The 20,462-nt window shown below is 45.9% G+C and overlaps 1 protein-coding gene across 1 annotated transcript; it reads left to right on the top strand.

Annotated features, from left to right (window-relative positions):
• Window positions 1–15,545: 15,545 nt before the first annotated feature.
• Window positions 15,546–17,867, top strand: LOC120248791 (histone H1.2). Its single transcript, XM_039257271.1, has one exon. It carries the CDS (start codon window positions 15,572–15,574, stop codon window positions 16,208–16,210), a length of 639 nt encoding a protein of 212 aa, XP_039113202.1. The 5' UTR covers window positions 15,546–15,571; the 3' UTR covers window positions 16,211–17,867.
• The last annotated feature ends 2,595 nt before the right edge of the window (window positions 17,868–20,462 follow it).

Raw genomic sequence — 20,462 nt, 5'->3', positions numbered from 1 at the left:
CCCGCGCTTCCCCGGGCCCCGTGCGGCGGCGCCGCGGGCGTGGCGGGCGAGGCCGCGGGGACCGCGGGCCAAACTTCCTGGCCAGTACGATCCTTTTCCGGGCCGTGGGCAGAAGGAAACGGGCCTCCCGAACTGGAACTGTCCTGCGGCCGCGAACACTTGTGAAACGCTCGGTGACCCCGCGATGCTCTCCCGGTGTTCAGTCCTCGGGGTGTTGCTGACTCGGGAAAACGTATTTGACAAGTTTCGGATCTAAACAAGTTTCTCCTAGGCAGTATTTCAATAGCAAGTAATTTAAAAATTCAGGGATACATTTTCAACATTTGTTTCGTAAGTTCAATTTGGGTCAATCTCGGTATTGGGCTTAGAAAAACGACTTTGTGCAAACCTTCCATTTTCGTTCCTAATTAGAATTAATGAAATCATAAGATTAATAAGTTAGATCCCCACTGAAACATCTTTACAATTTATATAATTAAGCTAAATGTCACAAACTTTATAACACCTTGGAATCGCCTGGAATATCATTAAAACTACTGATGCTCTGTTTTTACCCTCAGATACCGATTTAATTGGCGCCAGGATTTTAAAAGCTGCCCCCCCACACAAAGTTTGGGAACTAGTGCTTTAGATATTTCAAAACATACTAACAAATTCAATACATGTATTTTTCCTATAACCTTTATATATCTAATAAATCCAATAAGCAATACTTTTTTTAATCATGTATGCAGATTTTGACCATCTAAGAAAAAAAAATCAAACTAGGAAATTAGGGCCTGCCTGTAGGGGGATATGAAATGCAACTGGGAAAATGTTGAATACTGTTGATGAGTACAATTGGGGGTGATTGTGATATTGTTTTTCCCCCCTTGGTAACAGCTTTATTATCAAGATTTAATTCACATACTGTATGATTCATCCAGCTAAGGTATAAAACTCAGTGGGTTTTAGTATTCTCACAACTTTTTTTTTTTTAATGTTTTATTTATTTCTAGGAGAGAGAGAGACAGCGTGAGCAGGGGAGGGTCAGAGAGAGAGGGAGTCACAGACTGAAACAGGCTCCAGGCTCTGAGCTGGCAGTCAGCACAGAGCCCGACGCGGGGCTCAAACCCACGAACCGCGAGATCATGACCTGAGCTGAAGTCGGACGCTTAACCGACTAAGCCACCCAGGCGCCCCAGTGGGTTTTAGTATTCTCAAAAGCCATGTAACCATTACCACAGTTTAGAACATTTTTTCCTCCTCTCGGCAGAGAAACCTTGTACCTCTTAGACACACCCCCAAACCTCACCATGCCCCCACCCCACCCCACCCCAGACAATCGCTAACCTACCTTCTCTCAAATAGATTTAACCGTTCTGAACATTTCATACACATGGGATCATATAATACGAGGTTCTTCACGACTGGCTTCTTTTATTTATTTATTATTTATTTATTTATTACTTTTTAAAAAGTTTATTTATTTTGAGAGAGACAGAGACAGCGTGAGTGGGGGAGTGGTCGAGAGAGAGGGAGGGAGAGAGAATCCCAAGCAGGCTCTGCCTAGCCAGCGTGGAGCCCCACGTGGGACTCGAACTCATGAAACTGTGAGATCATGACCTGAGCGGAAGCCAAGAGCCCAATGCCCAACTGCCTGAGCCCCCCAGGCACCCCCCTGGCTTCTTTTATGTAGCATAATGGTTTCGTGCACCTTTTTCATGAGCAGATAATATTCCATCACACCACATTTGATTTATCCATTCATCAATTGATGGAAACTTGAATTATTTTAGCTTTTTGTCTGTGAGGAATAATAGTGCTCTGAACATCCGTGTACCAGTTTTTGAATTTTTTAAAAATGTTTTATTTATTTCTGAGAGAGAGAGAGAGAGACAGCGTAAGCAGGGGAGGGTCAGAGAGAGAGGGAGTCACAGAATCTGAAGCAGGCTCCAGGCTCTGAGCTAGCTGTCAGCACAGAGCCTGATGTGGGGTTCGAACCCACGAACCATGAGATCATGACCTGAGCCGAAGTCAGACGCTTAACTTACTGAGCCACCCAGGTGCCCCGTGTACCAGTTTTTGTGTGGACTTCTATTTTCATTTCTTTTGGGCAGACACCTAGGAGTAGAATTACGGGGTCATATGGTGACTCTGTTTAATTAACCTTTTGACGAACGCCCAGACTGGTTTACAAAGCAACCACGTGACTTTGCCCTCCCATCAGCAGGCAACGAGCATCTGATTTGTCCCCATCTTTGCTGGGACTTCTGCTCATTCATCTTGACAATTCCAGCCATCCTGGTCCATGAGAAGGGGTGCCTCATGGTGCTCTGGATTTGCATTTCCCTGATGGCTAGCGATAGCGAATGTCTTTTTTCACTTGCTTATCTGCATCTGTAAACCTTCTTTGAAAAATGTCTACTCAGATCCTTTGCCATTTTATTTTTTGGAAAGTTTATTTATTTATTTTGAGAGCGAGTGAGCACGTGAGCAGGGGAGAGGGGCAAACAGAGAAAAGAGGAGAATCTCACCTCACCTGGGTGCGAGATTCCGGGTCCTTTGTCTCAACCATCTGCTCAGACGAATAAGCCAGACCCACCCGGGGCTGCCAGCCATGACCTCCTCATCCTTACTCTGCTTGTAATGGAGTCCCCACTGTGGCCTCCGTGTTCACGGAGGGTATGTGGCTTCTCCCCAGGGGACAGTCACATTCATCCAGCACTGACAAGCTCCATCCGTGCAAGGCCGGGACCCTCTGTGGACTGAGCGCTGGCCTTCCGGACGTCTGAGCAAGCCCAGTATGGGAGCAAGAGGAAGAAACCCAGGGCTGGGCACCGTGACGTTGTTTCCTGCCCAGGGGTCCCATGGCCGATCACGTATATTGAAGGGGGTTCCGAGGAGCAGGGGTGGGATGGAGAACGGGCCCTCAGCCCTCGTTACTGAGGGCCTGGCTTACTCCACAAGACCCAGCGCCCACGTCCAGGCTGGCCTCGGCCCTCGGCTAGTGTCCCAGCCTCGGCCTTCACATCTCTGGAAAGTCTTGTGGATGCCAGGTGTTATGGGTTGAAATGTGTCGCCCACTAGAATTGCTCAAGTCCGAACTCCCAGTACCCGTGCATGTGACCTTATTTGAAAATAAACTTTTTTTTTTTTGCAAATGATCCAACTAAGCTCAGGCCATTAGGATGGGGCCTCATCCAGTAGGACAGGTTCTGACACAGAGAAGCTCGCGGGGAGGACGTGAAGACCCAGGACCCCTCGGGGACAGGCTGGCAGCCAGAAGAGGGACCTGGACCAGACTTGCCCTCACACTGCTCAGAAGGAATCAGCCCTGCGACCCTTTCATTTCAGAACTGACCTCCTGAACAGTGATTTCAGATTGTCCAAGTCCTGCTTGTTACCCAAGGAGAGAAAAGGAAAATGAAACACAATTTGCAGAGAGCTAGCCCTGGGCTAAGGATCCTGCTAGGCTATTTACGTACGGGAATACTTACTCTCAACATCTTCTTAAAAATATGTTATCTCTACTTGCAGATGGGGAGTTGAGGGTCTTGCCCAAGGTCACAGAGGTGCATAACTCTATGAACCCACAGAGATGAATAATTTTTGTCTTAATGACATCAATAGAATCGTTAGAGAGAAATCATGCTGGATCCAACAGGAGCTGATTTTTATTCCACCTTTTTCCTGATTGTTTTTTGTTCTTCCTCTGAAGCAGGTGGTATAAACCTAGGAAGCATTCCTAGGATCGCCTGGATTTGTTTGAAAAGCTTTCTTTATTCCCTGTGTTTCTCTATACATTCACACAAGAAAGCATGTATTGGTCCCTTTTGGGTGCCCTTTCACCTGGTCCCCCACACCCTGCCTGCCCCTGACAGCTTCCCTCCCCCCCTTCAAACATTGTCCACAGGAATGGTCGCTTTCCAGGCCAAGAATGCTTGTTCCTCTCTCTTTTTTCTCTTTCAATGATCTCGTTCTATATTGTTTAGCACTGTTGCCTGGTTTAGGTACTCACTCAATAAACATGCGTGGATTAAATAGATGAGTGAGTGAGTGAGTGAATGAATGTTCAAGGTTAGATCATGAAGCCAACTGAAACCCACTTAGAAAGAATTCCTTGCCCTCTATGTTCCCTGGGCACCTGGCGCATATGAACATTAGAGGACACATTGCACTGTCACTAGATCTGTCTCTACCTGAGACCGTCCCTTCCTGATAATCCTAACGCTCTGTGGAGGACCCGCCACAGAGCTACTCTCACAACGCAGTATAGATATTCCCAAATGACTCATAGTCTGAAAAAATACACTAAAATTCAGCAGGGTTTATGGAAGAGTAGGCTTGAGCAGACAACTCAAAACTCTCTAACTGGCGTGCGAAAGGAGGGAGTCTCTGCTCTCCCCTCAGATAATCCGGGCAGATCTTTAGGTGACTCAGAACCTCGCACTGCTGTTCACTTGGGTTGATTGATGAATGATCCTTGGATACTAGATAGATTTCTTTTTTTTTTTTTTTTGACAGTTTTTTTTTTAATGTTTTTTTTTTTTATTCATTTCTAGGAGAGAGAGAGAGAGACAGTGTGAACAGGGGAGGGTCAGAGAGAGAGGGAGTCACAGACTGAAACAGGCTCCAGGCTCCGAGCTGGCAGTCAGCACAGAGCCCGATGCGGGGCTCGAACCCACGAACCGTGAGATCATGACCTAAGCGAAAGTCGGACGCTTAACCGACTAAGCCACCCAGGTGCCCCTAGATAGATTTCTAAGTAAGACAGAGCACCGAGGCTTCTAGTAAGTGTAACTCATACGCTTTTGCTTTTTATTTTTATATGTCCTAGACAGCCTGTACCTTGGGGTCTGTTAATGAGTATGTTTACTGCGGCCGCTTTGAGAGGCGCTACGCAAATGACCCGACCTTCATATCATCAGAATTCCAGGACGAGAGGAGGAGAGTGGGGCTGACAGAGTATTTGAAGAGATAATGTCCAAAAATTTCAAAATGTGGTGAAAAAATTTAAACTGCGTCAACTCCAAACAAAATATGACCAAAGAGACTCATGGCAGTTGCCTTGTAATGAAGACTCTAGAAACTGCGGGCAAGTTGAAAAATCTTAAAAGCGGCCAGAAAGAAACAAGCTGTATGGGAACAAGTCGGGTAACAGAGGACTGCTCATCTGAAGCAGCTGAGGCCAGAAGGACATGGCACTCACTTCCGGGGTATTGAAACATAGAATTGTTAACTAAAAATTCTATACCCTTTACGGAAAACTACCTTCAGGAATGAAGGGGAAATACAGGCATCCAAGGGAGCAGGGAAACTAAAAGAATTTTTTGCCAGCAGATTTATCTTTAGAGAATGACTAAAGAAATTTCTTGAAACAGAAAAGAAATGAGAGAAGGGATCTTAGAGATCCCTAAAGAAAAACTAACAATGGCAAGACCAGAAACACTGGTAAACACAATAGATCGTCTTCCTCATGAGTTTTCTAAATCACATTTGGTGATCAATACAGAAAAGGTAATAAATAGTTGGATACTCAAGACAATATTTTTTTTAAATTTTTATTTATTTAATTTTATTTTTTTAATAGTTTTTTTAAAGTTTTAAAAATGTTTTTATTTATTTCTAGGAGAGAGAGAGAGACACCGTGAGCCAGGGAGGGTCAGAGAGAGAGGGAGTCACAGACTGAAACAGGCTCCAGGCTCTGAGCTGGCAGTCAGCACAGAGCCCGACGCGGGGCTCGAACCCACGAACCGCGAGATCATGACCTAAGCGAAAGTCGGACGCTTAGCCGACTAAGCCACCCAGGCACCCCTCAAGACAATATTTTAAAATAGAGGGGATAAAGAGGCCTAAATGGAAATGCAGTGTCCATGATTAACTGGAGGATTAAAACTCAGTTCTCTGGAAAGCCTATGCATTGTAAGACTCGAGAGTAACCAGTGACAAAACTGTACATAGCAACAGACTCAAAAATATTACAAATAAATCAAGATGGAATTATAAAAATAACTGTTCGAATGGCCCACAGAAAGGAAAAACAGAAAGCAAATAATAAAATGGCAGACTTAGATACTCCATTGTCAAAACCCACCTTAAATGTAAATGGTCTAAATACCTAAACTGAAAACAGAGATTGGCAGAGTGACTAAAGAAACTGGAATCTTAATTTCTTCTTTACCCTCCAATCACATCTGCACCCCCCGTCTCAGGAAATAAACGTCTCTGCCATCCACCGCATGGCTATTGCCTAAGTGGCCGAGGTTATTCTCAGTGTCTCTTCCGCTGGAATACACTCTATGCAAGCCTTTCTTTCTTTCATAGGTGTAGAGTTATTGTTATGAACCGAATCGTGGCCAGTCCAAAAAAAACTATGTTTGAGTCTTAATTCCTAGCACCTCTGAAGGCAACCTTATTTTGAGAGAGGGTCTTCTGGAGGTCATTGCGGTGGGGCCTAACCCAATAAGGCTGGTGTCCGTATAAAGCCTCCCCCCCACCCCGCTTCTCTTCCTTTGCGTCTTCTTTATTCTAACTGCAGGCACCATGAGAGCCGTTATCTGGATTTCTCCTGCTGAGGAATAGCTGGGGGCGTGAGTGAGTTAGGCAACGTGGGTTTCTTGTCCAGGACCAGGTACTTCTTTTTAGGAAGAGTCCTGACCCCGGAGGTCCTGGCCGCCAGCCTCTCTCCTTGACTCCTCTGCGTCCATTCCTGTCTCACTGCTTCTCAGTACTGTCATCGTCATTTGTGAGTCCTAATCACTTCTGTCCGTCACAGGACTGTATATGAATGAGGGGTGAAATCTTCTGGGTGATACAATGTCAGGCCAAGGTTAATGATTGATGACTTTGCCAGGCAGGCAACCTGGGAGTCAGCCATCCAGCCGCGGGCCATTCAGATCTGGGGCGCCATCTAGTGCCTAATAGCGCAAACAGCATCCTGCATTGGAAATGCCTTTGGGCTGGAAAGGGTTGGTCAAAGCGAACCTATGTATTAAACCGTTGCCCTTCAACGATTCAGCTAGCCCTGGAAACTTCAAAAGTTAAAAAAAAACACAAACTTTATATTCCCTTCTTTATCAAAAACTCTTTTATAATTACCAGTTAGCAAATGGGTGTTTTAAAATTCATTAATGCTTTGCATTTCACAGATGAGAAAACAATGTGGCAGTAGGGTCCTCCTTTGGACTTTCATAAACCTACACTTCAGGGCAGGACACTTTGGGGGCTTTGTCTTAGGTGCGTGTGTTACAGTCAAGGCACCAGATTGATCTTGGGCACACTGCCACGTCACAAAACCCTAGAACACTGTACTGCTGAGGACATTTATTATTACACTTATTGTGACGATCCCCATGGTCATAACTGATATACTTAACCAGAAATCTCATAATTGTGTTCCCGACTAAGCAGGAGGAGAGCCAATTTCAGTGTCACCACCTTTGCACAACAGTGTTTTTATTTGCCCTTCTCTCTGTGGTCATTGTACTTGGAAAATGAAAAGGAAGTAATTGAGCATTTTAAAAGTTGCCCTTGTGAGATTCAATGTCTGACCTCCTCCCCAAGGTAAAATCAATGGCTCTCCCTTTTCAGCCCCTCTCTGACCCTTTTCTACCAACCCTGACCCTCTATTTCCTAATCTCCCCTCCAAACCCCTCCATAAGGGGAAAGCACACCTTACTTACTCTCTTATTGTCTGAGCCCAGCACAGTGCTGGGCTGATCAAAGGTGCTGATGAATTCTTTGTGCAGTGAATGAATTATCCAGCGTGATTTTCCTGTGTCATTTATTTTTTAAAAATATTTTATTTATTTTTGAGAGAGAGATAGAGACAGTGTGAGCAGGGGAGGGTCAGAGAGAAGGAGATAAAGAATCGGAAGCCAGGCTCTGAGCTAGCTGTCAGCACAGAGCCCAATGCAGGGCTCAAACCCACGAACCATGAGATCATGATCTGAGCCGAAGTAGGACGCTTAGCCGACTGAGCCACTCAGGTGTCCCTCCTACATCATTTAAACAAGAGTCTCAGTAGTCACTCAAATTTGTTCCTCTCATGCTCTTTGCTGCCTGTGGACCTACTGCGGTCTTACGGCTTCCCATGGGCCCCGGATCACCATCTGTCAAGTCGGCATAGCAATTTCTGTTCACCAAAAGAGACAGAGAACTGTTAAGTGTAATTAAATGTTAATAATTACATAAAGGCCTGGAGGAATTGGAACATACTAGCCTCTAAAATAAGCGTTTGTATGTTAGGAGCGCCACCTAGTGTCAATCAAAGCAAACAGCATGACGTATTGTAGTTGATTCTGCCATGAGAGGTGTGAGGTCCAAATAGGATGTACTCACACGTGTGAAAACGCTTTCTACCTAAAATTCACTGAAAAGATTAGTAAGTACTTAATGTCTGGGGTTTATTTTACATCTATGCACCTCATAGATTAAAAATATGTCTTATTTCAACTGTAGTTAGATTGGTATCTGTGTGTGTGTGTTTAGGGACATAGATTGTAATCGGCCTTCAAGGCCTGCCCCAGGAGAAATCTGAACTCTCAATTTCAATTTTTCTTATTGATGAAATAAGTGATAATGATTGTAAAGGGCGTATAGGACGGTGGGAAGATGGAAGGAAAACAGTGCATAGAATGCCTGGTCCATAGAAAGTGTTCGGTTAGCTGTTTATTAGTATTATGGACACTCTTTAAATTTTTTTAAAATTTTTAACGTTTATTCATTTTTGAGAAACAGAGTGAGACTGACACAGGGGAGAAAAGACAGAGGAGACACAGAATCCGAAGCAGGCTCCAGGCTCCGAGCTGTCAGCACAGAGGCCGACATGGGGCTCAAACTCACAAACCATGAGATCGTGACCTGAGCTGAAGTCGGACACTTAACCGACTGAGCCACCCAGGCGGCCCTAGTATTGCTGACACTCTTAAACCAAAGTTGAAGGATGGTGCCATATTGTGGCTATAATAATACATATATGCTTTTAAAAATAATTTTATTGAATATGTATACGGAAACTTTTGTACTTATATGGCAAGTACTATTTATTCTACAAACTACATAAATATTAACTCATTAATTCTCATAAACCTATGAATCAGGTACTATTATTGGCATTTATAGATGAGAAAACAGCAACATAGAGAAATGAATTACCTTTCCTAGGGCAAAGTTGAACTTGAACCCAGGCATTCCAGCTTCTGGGGGTGGTCGTTTTGATAAATATACTATGTCACGTCTGTATTTTTCTTGGATTATTTTCTAAAATTAAGAGGAAATATAAGTGCCACTCCCATTCACCATGAAAAGTATAAGAAATCTATGTATTACCTGAAGCATAGCTGCAAATCTGTAGGTAAGCTAATGTAATAAGAATTTGGCCCCAACAAGGATTTCTGTTGAACTTAAGCACGTTTAGGTGAGTTTAGTAGTAACAAATTCAGGGTGATGGAGTACCTTGGTCTCTCTAATGTACTGGCAACACACAGTCCTCCCTGACAGCCAGATCTGCCTGCCCTGGAAAGTGTGCGTGCACCAGAGATGCAGAAGGCAGGGACTGGCTGACTAGGTGTCATCATAACCTTTTCCCGTGGAGTTTCAGGCCAGGAGTGAGCTCCAAGAACAGCAGTGTGGGGGTAGATTCTGAATGACAGTGATGGTCCTCGGTTACGCTCACCTACCACTCCCCAACACACACACTCATGATTGTATGTGTGCACACACACACTCATGCACACACACACCTACACACACCTCCTTTCTCCGTGGTCCAGCTTCATTTCTTCTTGTTAGAATCTCAAAGTCTTTCTTGAGATTGTACACAGGTCGTGTGACGTTCTAGAGGCTTCCAGGAGAGGCACACAGAATTGGAAAGAGTGAACAAGCTTCTTGGATGGTCTATTCTCACCCCCCTCCAAGTTAAGGAGAATACCAACTTTCTCAGAGTCACCCCCAAACAGAGGAATCCCACGGTAGACAGATCTAATGGAAATAAGCTTCAAGTCAGAGGCAACTGTGTGTTCAGTCCAGTCTCAGGAACTATATGAATGTTACCTAATTTAACTCTCACTGTACCCCTTGAGGGAGGTGCCATTCCATGTTACGGAGGAGAAGATGAAAGTTGGGAAAGCCTGAGAAAGTAGCAGGGTCACCCAGCTGATGTACGGAGGAACTGGAATTAGAAACCACACACATCTCTCAAAACTGCCTTCCCAACCTTTTCCACCATGAGCTCAGCTGTCTTCTCTACCTGCAGCAGCTTGGCAAGTCTCAGGTTAGCCTGGGGCTCCCAGGATTTCCATCTGGCTAGAGAATGAGGAAATTTCTTGAGTTGACCTTCCATCATTTACATACACGATGTAATATGTCAATTGCAATGTATAACAATATCATATGTGGTATCTTATGCTGTACATTATGTACACAAGCTTATAGAATATAATGTAAATGAATATGAAATATATGCTATATGTTAATTATGTATAACTGTAAATAAATAAAAATAATTTTTTATTTAATCAATACTATCAAGTACATATAGATATACATGATCAATGTAATCCTCTGTTTTAATTTTTAAAGTAGTTAATATGTCTATATTTGTGACCTTCTTTAATGAAATTTGTGGGGCACTCTACTAATTTTTAAGACTGTACAGGGGTCCTGGATTCTAAGTTTGAGAATCACTGCTCGAGGCTGAAATCGAATGTCTTATTTTCCCAGCAGGATTGGTAAGGGCTTGAAGGCGAAGGTGTAACCAGCACACTAACATTTGAATTCTTTTATTCTTCTGTTTTCTTAGTGGTTAGGGTCTGTCCTATCAGATTCATCACACAGCATGATAATTATGCTTGTCTCTCACACCTCACCAGTTACAGTTCCCTGAGAGAAGACACTTTGCTGGGCTGGTCTCTGCTTTTCTGATATCTTCCGGTGTCCTGCTTAACAAGTGCCCTGTGTGTGTGCATGAGCTCATGCATGGCATCGTGACAGGCCCGGAGTAAAAAGGCAGTAACACGTCCTAACAAATCTATCGAAACTTGTATGTCCATGGTTCCTCTGAAAGAGTCACTGAGTAAGGCCATATCCTCATTCTGATTAAGGCTATTGCCCAAACTATGTCTGCATGTTGGGCATTATAATTGCCTTTCTTCGAGGCCTAGACTGGGAGGCGATAAAAACGTATCTAATCTCACTATTGAGAAATCCTCTTGAGGGTAGGTTTGACTTTTGAAACAGTTTACAGTCACCTGAAAACACGCTAAGGAGTAAGGTGGCTATTAATGACCTAGTTTCCCGTGTCGCTTATGTGGTTCTAAGAGCAATTCCAGAATGTCAGGTAAATACATTTGGGAATGTATCGTTCCATTTGTGATATTCCCGATGTATTTATTAAGCACCTACTACGTGCTTTACGATTATGTTCTTGGTTTTCCCCCAATATGAAGGATGTGTCAGAGAATAAACACAGACACTGTGGTCTCAGCCCTTAAGGTGCCCGGTGGGCTGGTGGGGGAAACATTTTGGCTCGGACCTGATTCCCCTGTTGGCCCTTTGCCTGCTGAGACTGGGTTATTTACAGGAACGGTTTGTGGGGCTAAAGCAAGCACACGGACTGGAGGGCCTACAGCCTTCTTTAAGCTCCACTCTCCCGAAGCTCTTTCCTGCATATTTTTTCTCAGGCTGCCCTATATTATCAACCTCAAGGGTGGACCGAGGCACTAACACTCCTGGGCAGACAGGCCAGTAAAGGCAGCTGCTATTATTAGAGCCTCATCCCGTGTGAGTCAGGAAAGAGGAGGTTTTAGTCACTCCCGGGTGGGGGCTCTAACAAGGTTCATTAATATCAGGTTAGCTACCTTCAAAAGCAGACAGAACCATCCCCTGGCCTGGCAGAGGGAGGAGCCGTGCGCCTGCTCCAGGAACCGCCCCTCACTGCCCTTCTGGACTTGTCGCTGTCCAGGTCCCTCTCCCCCACACGCTGCATCCAGCTCCCACTGCAGCCTTCTGGATGGACATTCGGCTCCGCATAATTACCTCTGTTCTACCAGCTTTCCAGACTGAAGCGCGTGAAATGAAAGCAGCCAATCCACCATACTCAGACTGTGCGCAGATACAAGAATACGCAATGGATTGCATCGCACTATTTCTGTCCTCAGTTTATTGTTGGCTCCCTCGAGGCCATAAGTTTTGAGTGGGAAGACCACACCCTGAACCTGAATTTTAATAGGCTTTTGGTTGCTCACGGGCTTGTTCACTCTTATCTCAAAGCCCAAGACCCCATGACGCACCTGCCAGATCTAAGGTCACTTTAAGGTTGACAGTCACAAAGGTTTGTCTCTCTGGATTTTTAGGATGGTTTCTAAAGGTTCTGTTTTAGAGTGAGTGGAACAAACCAATTAACCAAGTGTCAATGTATGATTTTCAAGAAGTTAAAAACACATGTCTCATACAAGTACTGTTTACAGCGAGCTCATGCCTGGGTCAGAGAATGATAGAAGTCATTAAGGAGGAGCAAGCCAGACGGCAACAGGTCAAAGCAGGAAATGGGAGAATGAAGACGCCTTTAGTCAGGAGAAGAAAGGCTGGAAGGCTGAAGAGTACTACATTGCTTAATGTTCAATCAGGCAATACAATCATCATTTTTAGGGTTGGCTTTTCTACTGAAAAGAGTTCATGTGTCTCTCTACTGGGCAAAACCCTTATGAATGTATCAATCCTCTTTATGTGAACGTTTAATTTTACATACGATGGGCGTAATCAAAGAGTAAATATGAAGTCAAAGTTACCCTCGCCAAAGCCGTGCTGTCCAGAATGGTAGCTCTTGGTCTTCTGGGGCCAGGGAGCACCTGTGAGGTGGCTGGTCTGAAATGAAATGTTCTGAGAACGTAAAATATACTAGATTTGGAAGACTTGCGATTTGGAAAAAAAAGGAATATAAACTATCATATTTTAAAAAATATTGATTACCTGTTGAGGTGGTAATAGTTTGGATACATTGATTGAAGTAGGATATATTATTAAAATTAAATTCACCTGTTTCTTTTTACTTTTGTCAATGTGACTACTAAGAAACTTCAAATTACATATGTGACCCACATCCTATCGGCTTGTGCAGCATTGTCTTAGGGCATCGAACGACCGGCAAATGAACTTAGACAACTTTCTAATACAGCTTGGAAGGACCTGAAGAAACGTTTTTGCCTTGTTTTTCAGTTTTGGATAGCTTTTGTCAACATGAATTACAAGAATCTGGAGAAGAACAAGAATCTTGTTTCTCTGCCTTCTGGCCTCTACCCTGTGGCCAGGAAGTTGGGAGCAAATCTGAGTAGCTGGTGTCCTAATGACTTGAGATCTGGACATCAGATGTGCATGTAGGATAATGTGTTTTAATTGATTCAACTGAGTGATCATATTAGACAACTGAATCACAGTAATCAAATTTTCGTGCTTCTGATGTATAAATCAGGGAACCAATTGATAGTGAGGGGAGGTCCAGTGACCTACTCATCAAGATTCTACATTGATGATGGGGCGCCTGGGTGGCTTAGTCGGTTAAGCGTCCGACTTTCGCTTAGGTCATGATCTCGTGGTTCGTGGGTTCGAGCCCCGTGTCGGGCTCTGTGTTGACTGCCAGCTCAGAGCCTGGAGCCTATTTAGGAGTCTGTGTCTCCCTCTCTGACCCTCCCCTGCTCACGCTGTCTCTCTCTCTCCTAGAAATAAATAAAAATATTAAAAAAAAAAAAGATTCTACATTGCTATTTTCCTGGTGGTAAATCACACTTAACTGAATTTCACATGGCTGTGTGGGTGTAGGGAGGGGGGAAGCCACTGCACATAGAATCAGAGCAAAGTGGCATGCTCTTAGTTTATTTTGTTATTTTGACACCAAAATATATTAATATGATTAGTAACTTAGGAAAATTGCCTCAGTTGTTCAGACACTTTCAATAATTTCTTACAATTCGTATATCCAAAGTCACAGCGAGAGATGGCAGGTCTAAAGTGGTTTTCTACGGCTGCTAATTCAGCCATCACTAATCTTATTAGGCTGGTAATTCTCAGAGGACATGATCAGTAGTAGACACAATTTCCAAATGTTGAACAAATGTTATTCAGTGAAACTTATATGGAGTCATCCTTAGTCTAAAAGATGTCTCCCCCCGCCCCCCCATCACTGAACTTAATTTGTACAACCTTTTTGGACCACAGTCTAAAACTGGCATCTTGAATACACATTTTCCTGTAGCTGTATATTTGAATGGAAATGTAAGGTAAGTTGTAAGACTTCCTTTGTCTCTAAGGACAAAACAAACTTTATAATAGAATCTGAATGACCAGGCTTAAAAGGGGATGAGAAAGGGTGATCTTATCAACAACAAAAAAATGGCATAATCATTTACGTGTTCTAGGATTTTCCCTCTATTTCTATTTAAAAATTTGCCATCCATTTTGTTCTCCTTTAGATCTCTAGCTCATGTTTTAAACCTGTATGGTATTAATGTTAGCTGCTTTACTTCCGTTGAGGTCATCGAATTCCCAGTTAGAGAGAGTCCTTGTATACCATAACATGAGTTAGATATTGTTACGGAAAGTAATCTAGAATTTTCACGTGCTGAAATTCATCTCTTTATTGGAACATATAACAATAAATAAATGCTTGTTTTCTTTGAAAAGAGATCATCTCAACGTCTATAGCTGCCAAGCCTATTGAGGATTCTTTGCAGGCTCGGGGGGTGGGGGGGTCTCCCTTCTTCCCTTATGATCCCTATTCTTGAGGGTCTGACCCCCTGCCTTGCACAACCCAGAGGGGAACCTGAGATCTTTTTTACAAACTGCCCAATTTCTCGCCTTTGGAGAAGTGAAGAGTGCCCCGCCCCCATCTATGAAAAGACGGATTTGATACAGAATTTCAGTGTCTTCAAATCTAAGATTTAAGTCTCTAACCCCCCACGATCCAGGACACCCCCCAAGGCTTACGGACCCCCTTTCGCCCACCCCTGGCTGCTTTGGACTGGCCCGGGATCCTGGTCCCAGCCCCGGTTCCTGTGGATCTGTGCGCAGAATTCACAGAGGACCTGTGTTACTTCCCTCGCGAAGAAAGAGAATTATAGTGAAAATTTAGGTGGAAACTATTTCGTTTTTGTCTCCCAAAGAAGACAACCATGTGCCCAACCACCCCTGAGAAAAAGAACTTTCAGGGGCTAAGGAGCGAACAGGTAATTTAAGAGAAAAACAGAAAGTGGTCTCCGACTGTCCTGGACTTCCCTAGGAGTTGGGGGAGTTGGGGGCGCCTGGACGCGACGTCTTTGGGGTTGCGGAAAAAATAAATGGAGAGCCCGGAGCCTGAGGCTTCTCGGATCCTTTTCCGACCAAAGCCGGGAGATTTGGTGCGGGGCATTTTAACATTTTCCCCCTTTTGTGGAGTGGAACAAACACAACTTGAGCGCACGGCGGCGGCTCGGAGCCTGCCAGCCAGGCGGGCGCGCGGAGCACCAATCAGCGCGCGCCTGCGCTCTATATATACGGCGGCCCGGGCCCGGCGCCCCCACGGCGCTCTGCCACTTGTCCCCGGTCCTGCAGCCGCAGCATGTCGGAGACCGCTCCCGCCGCTCCCGCCGCCGCGCCCCCCGCGGAGAAGGCCCCGGTGAAGAAGAAGGCGGCCAAGAAGCCCGCGGGGGCGCGCCGCAAGGCGTCCGGGCCGCCCGTGTCCGAGCTCATCACCAAGGCCGTGGCCGCCTCCAAGGAGCGCAGCGGCGTGTCCCTGGCCGCGCTCAAGAAGGCGCTGGCGGCCGCCGGCTACGACGTGGAGAAGAACAACAGCCGCATCAAGCTGGGCCTCAAGAGCCTGGTGAGCAAGGGCACCCTGGTGCAGACCAAGGGCACCGGCGCCTCGGGCTCCTTCAAGCTCAACAAGAAGGCGGCCTCCGGGGAGGCCAAGCCCAAAGCCAAGAAGGCGGGCGCGGCCAAGCCCAAGAAGGCTGCGGGGGCGGCCAAGAAACCCAAGAAGGCGGCGGGGGCCGGCACCCCCAAGAAGAGCGCCAAGAAGACCCCGAAGAAGGCCAAGAAGCCCGCGGCGGCGGCTGCAGCCAAGAAGGTGGCCAAGAGCCCCAAGAAGGCGAAGGCCGCCAAGCCGAAGAAGGCCAAGAGCGCAGCCAAGGCCGTGAAGCCCAAGGCCGCCAAGCCCAAGGTCGCCAAGCCCAAGAAGGCTGCGCCCAAAAAGAAGTAGGCTGTTGGACGCCTGCTTCCAAAACCCACAAAGGCTCTTTTCAGAGCCACCACTGATCTCCGAGAAAGAGCTGGGCACGGTCTCCGCCCTGGGCTTCCTCCCCCTTCACCCTGAGGCTGCAGGTGTGGGCGGCTGGTGTTCGCCCGCCGGGAAAGGGCGGCGGGGGTTCCGCGCGGCCCTCGGGCTCGGCCCCCGCGCGGCGCCGTCCCGTGCGGCCTCCGGGGCAGCCGAGCGGAAGCGCCGTCCCGAGGCGCGCGCCCGCGCCAGCCCCGCCCCGCGCCCGGCCAGCGCCAACAGCCACACACCCGGGACGCCAGCTCCTCGGCGCCGGGGACTCCCCCGATTGGGTTGGAAAGTCGTTCAAAAGTCCCGCCCCGCTCGCGGGTTGGCCCAGCCCCCGGCCCACGCCTCGCGTCGCGTGTCTGGCCCGGCGGGGGCCCGGCCTCCTGTGCGCGCGGCGAGCGTTCCGTTTCCAGGGGTGCGCTGCGCCTCCGGCGCCGGGCGAGCGTGCCCCTGAGGGCTCGGACACCTCCGTGTGCTGGCAGGTCCCGGGGGCGCCCACAGCACCCCGCCGGGGAGGAGGGGGGGCAGGCGCCCGTGCCGCGCGCTCCCGTGGGCCAGCCCGCGCGCCGCCGCCGAGCACCGCGCCCCGAGCACCGCGCGGCCGCGGCGGCCCTGCCACCCGCGCCGCTGGACCGTCGCCCTTCCGTCCGTCGCGTCGGGTAACTTAGCGCAACGGTGTGATGGACTGGAGTGCGTCAGAACAGCCCTTCGTCGGCCATCTTGTCCCGGCAGCGGGCCACCGAGCGTCGTTGTAGGTAGACGTCAACATCTAAACAGCGGAGAGGCTTGAAACTCATTTTTGCGCGGTGCGAAGTCCCAGCGGTTTCTACGCGAGCCACGTACGGGTAAACTTGGGAACGTATGCGTGTGTGATGTGACGTCTCTAACGAAGGCCTTTATGTTCACGGTGTTACCTGCGCTTCTTTCACGTTGATGGCGTTTCTTCTGGGCAGAGGGAAGTCCAGCGTCGTGTTGGCATTCTGGTGAAGCCAGGTTTTCCGGAGACAATTCCGGGAATCCGGGCTTCCGGCCCCTCAGTTTTGGGCCCGTTGCCGCAACGACCGATGTAGTCGCTGATCAACTTAGATTAATCCCCCCGTTACCGGTAGTGACCACGGAGTTCCCTCCCGTCCGCACCGCCCCTCCCAACAGAACGGGTAGTTTAATGTTGGTTTTCATGTATAGGAAGACCTCCCCTTGGAGAGCACAGCGCGCATGCGCGCGCGTAAATGCAAAGAAAGTTTGCCCATGGTTTCAGTAATTTTTGTGTTGTCAATTTCACCTTAAAAAAAAAAAAACAATTGAAACCCCTGTAGTTTGTTACAAGGTTTAATAAATGCGTACAACTCTTCCATTTCTGCCTCCCTTCTCCTCCCCACCTCACCCCCATTTGAGATGCCACCTTTATCATAGGCTAAATTCCAAGAAAGTGGCCAAGTGGAGTAATCCTTCGTTTTCTATTTTGCCCCTTTGATCTTTCTGGCCATTTCTTCAGTGAGAGCGTACTGTTAAGTACTGTTCACTGCACTGTCTTCAGTGGTGGGAATACATAATGCATAGTAGGTGCTGAAATAAAAATGGAATGTTTAAGAAACTGACATGCTATGGCTGAGAGCGGATAGAGCTCATTCCCTCTCGTTGCTCTTCTTTTTCAGAATTTCCTGGTTATTCTTTTTTTTGTTTGTTTTCCCAAATACATTTTAAGATGCTTTCTTCCACCCCATCTCCTCACCCTTCCATTACACATAAAAATACTTCAATATCCTATTGTAATTTTATTGGGGTGGTGTTAAATTTACAAACTAGTTTGGGGAGAGGTTGAATTTTCAAGAACATCTTATGTGTTTACATTCCCCCTCACCCCCCAATATTTTGTACCTGTGGAGAATGTTTCAAATTTTCTGCAAACAGATCTTCATATTTCATAATATACCTTTTATTTCCAGATATTTTGTCGTCTTTCTTGCTGTTAGAAATGACAACCCAAGAGATTTTTTATTCCTTCAGGGCCCGCCTCTCATAAAGTACACATTGAAGATAACCAGTAATGGAAGGGATCTATGCCTGAGTGAATTAACAACCTCTAGAACAGTTCTGTCTATTGCCAAATTAAGTAAGGAAAAAAGAAACGGTAAAATCAGTTTTAACATAATTTAGGGGTGCCTGAGTGGCTCAGTCGGTTAACCATCTGACTTCTGCTCAGGTCATGATTTCATGGTTTGTGAGTTTGAGCCCCACATCAGGCTCTTCAGATCCTCAGTCTTTCTCTCTGCACCACCCCAACCCAAAAATAAATATTAAAAAAACATAATTTATTTAACCTAACACCCAAAATATTCTTGCTCAACACAAAATCGATGTAAAAATATTTATGAGAGATTTTACATTCTTTTTTGTTTCTCATATGACATCTTTGGAATCTCCATGTATTTTACACAAACAGCACATCTCAGTTCCTACTTGGCTGTTTCAAGAACTCAGTTAACTGTATGTGGCTCATGGCAGCCTTATGGACAATAAAACTCTAGAATGCCCTCTGGTCCCAAATATCCTGTTCTCTAGCCTCATCCTTGGTTTAAAGCTTGCATATATCAGTGTGTCTTCATATATAGTGTCCTCTGTGGACCTAAACTTTTGACCTCCAAGGGTGGTTGATGGGTCCAAAAGTCATTGGGCCACTATGAACCAATCAAACATTCTCTGTTCAGAGACTGGAACTGTTGTGGAAACTAAGGTGACCTGATGTCAGTGGCTGGGAGTTGCCTTCTTAGGTTTTCTGTAGGAGAAACTGGGAGGCCTGGTGAATCAAAAATGCAGAATGGGGCCAAGAGCAGAGACAGAGACGCATAGGGCTGTGTTCTCTGGGTTCCTGACAGGGGAGTTCCGGGTTCTCCGAGCCACCTGTATTTCTGTCACTGGGGCAGGGGTCTCCCTTGGTTCAGGTTGGGTCATGTCGTGGTAACCAGGAGACCCAATGAGGACACTTAAATTTAACCACAGTTAAATGCTAATGGCATCATCCACGTCCATATTCCTTTTCCCCTTCGTGTGGTTTCAAGTCCACACACTTTTGGGGTTTATATGCTTACAATTGACCCTAACGTTGAATGTCTCCTGCAAAGATATTTGCATAGGTACCCTTAACCGATGCAAATGAAATGTATTCCTCAAAAACAGTTATATGCCTTCTCTATTAAGCATGAAGGGAGAGTTCATTCACAGCTAAAAATTATCATAAAAATCTCTAATTTTGCCTAGACTTTTAATACGATCTTCATTAATATGTTTCCTTGATTTTGGTCCAACCCCTCACAGGTATTCACAAAGTTGACTGGCTTAGGTCTAATACGGTAAGCCATTGAGTAGACTCTATGCTGGCTGCTTTAAGAAAAAGATCCTTGGGGGCACCTGGGTGGCCCAGCCGGTTGAGCATCTGACTTCAGCTCAGGTCATGATCTCATGGTTCCTGGGTCCGAGCCCTGCGTTGAGCCCTGCGTCCGGGCTCTGGGCTGACAGCTAACTCAGAGCCTGCAGCCTGTTTCAGATTCTGTATCTCGCTCTCTCTCTGACCCTCCCCTGCTTACACTGTCTGTCTCTCTCCCTCTCAGAAATAAAATAAAAACTTTAAAAAAAAAAAGATCATTGTCTTGATTTAGTTTAAAAAGTCTATATTTTATTTTGACATTATTCATATCATTTTCAATATTCTATTTTATATTATAAAATAATACTGATAACAGCAGTAATATATTCAAATAATTGTCGAAACATGGCTGATTACCTAAACCTGGTAATGATTACTGCATAAACTAAATTGCTGACTGATAATTCAACATGAAAATTCATGATCTTATGTCCAGGTATGATAAAAGCGTAACTCAGAAATTAAGTTACTTTAATGCATTTTACCCAACCTTTAAAATATATTCTGTGCATACGTAAGTGTTCTCATGGCTGAAAAATTAAATATCCTATTACTTCTCATAGGCAAAGCTCTAGGGATGATTCTATGCCTAAGGAAAATGTAGAGAGTAACATTGGGTTGAAATCCGTGCCAGAGGTGAACAGGTCCAGTGCGAGGCACAGTGACGTCATTAGAGGATTTCAGAGTAGAGCTGGGCTTTAGGGCACAGTGGGAACAGCACAGTGTGGGGAGCTAGCATTTCCTGAGGTCTATTTTAAAAAAAAA

The sequence above is a fragment of the Hyaena hyaena genome, unplaced genomic scaffold (genome assembly GCF_003009895.1).
Source record: "Hyaena hyaena isolate Hyena2069 unplaced genomic scaffold, ASM300989v1 scaffold_614, whole genome shotgun sequence".
Lineage (NCBI taxonomy): Eukaryota > Metazoa > Chordata > Mammalia > Carnivora > Hyaenidae > Hyaena > Hyaena hyaena.
Note: the sequence above shows the minus strand (reverse complement) of the source record. Positions and strands in the feature narration are given on the sequence as shown.

Coding starts and splice junctions, on each gene's coding strand:
- LOC120248791 (XM_039257271.1), top strand. CDS start 15,572: ATGTCGGAGACCGCTCCCGCCGCTCCCGCCGCCGCGCCCCCCGCGGAG.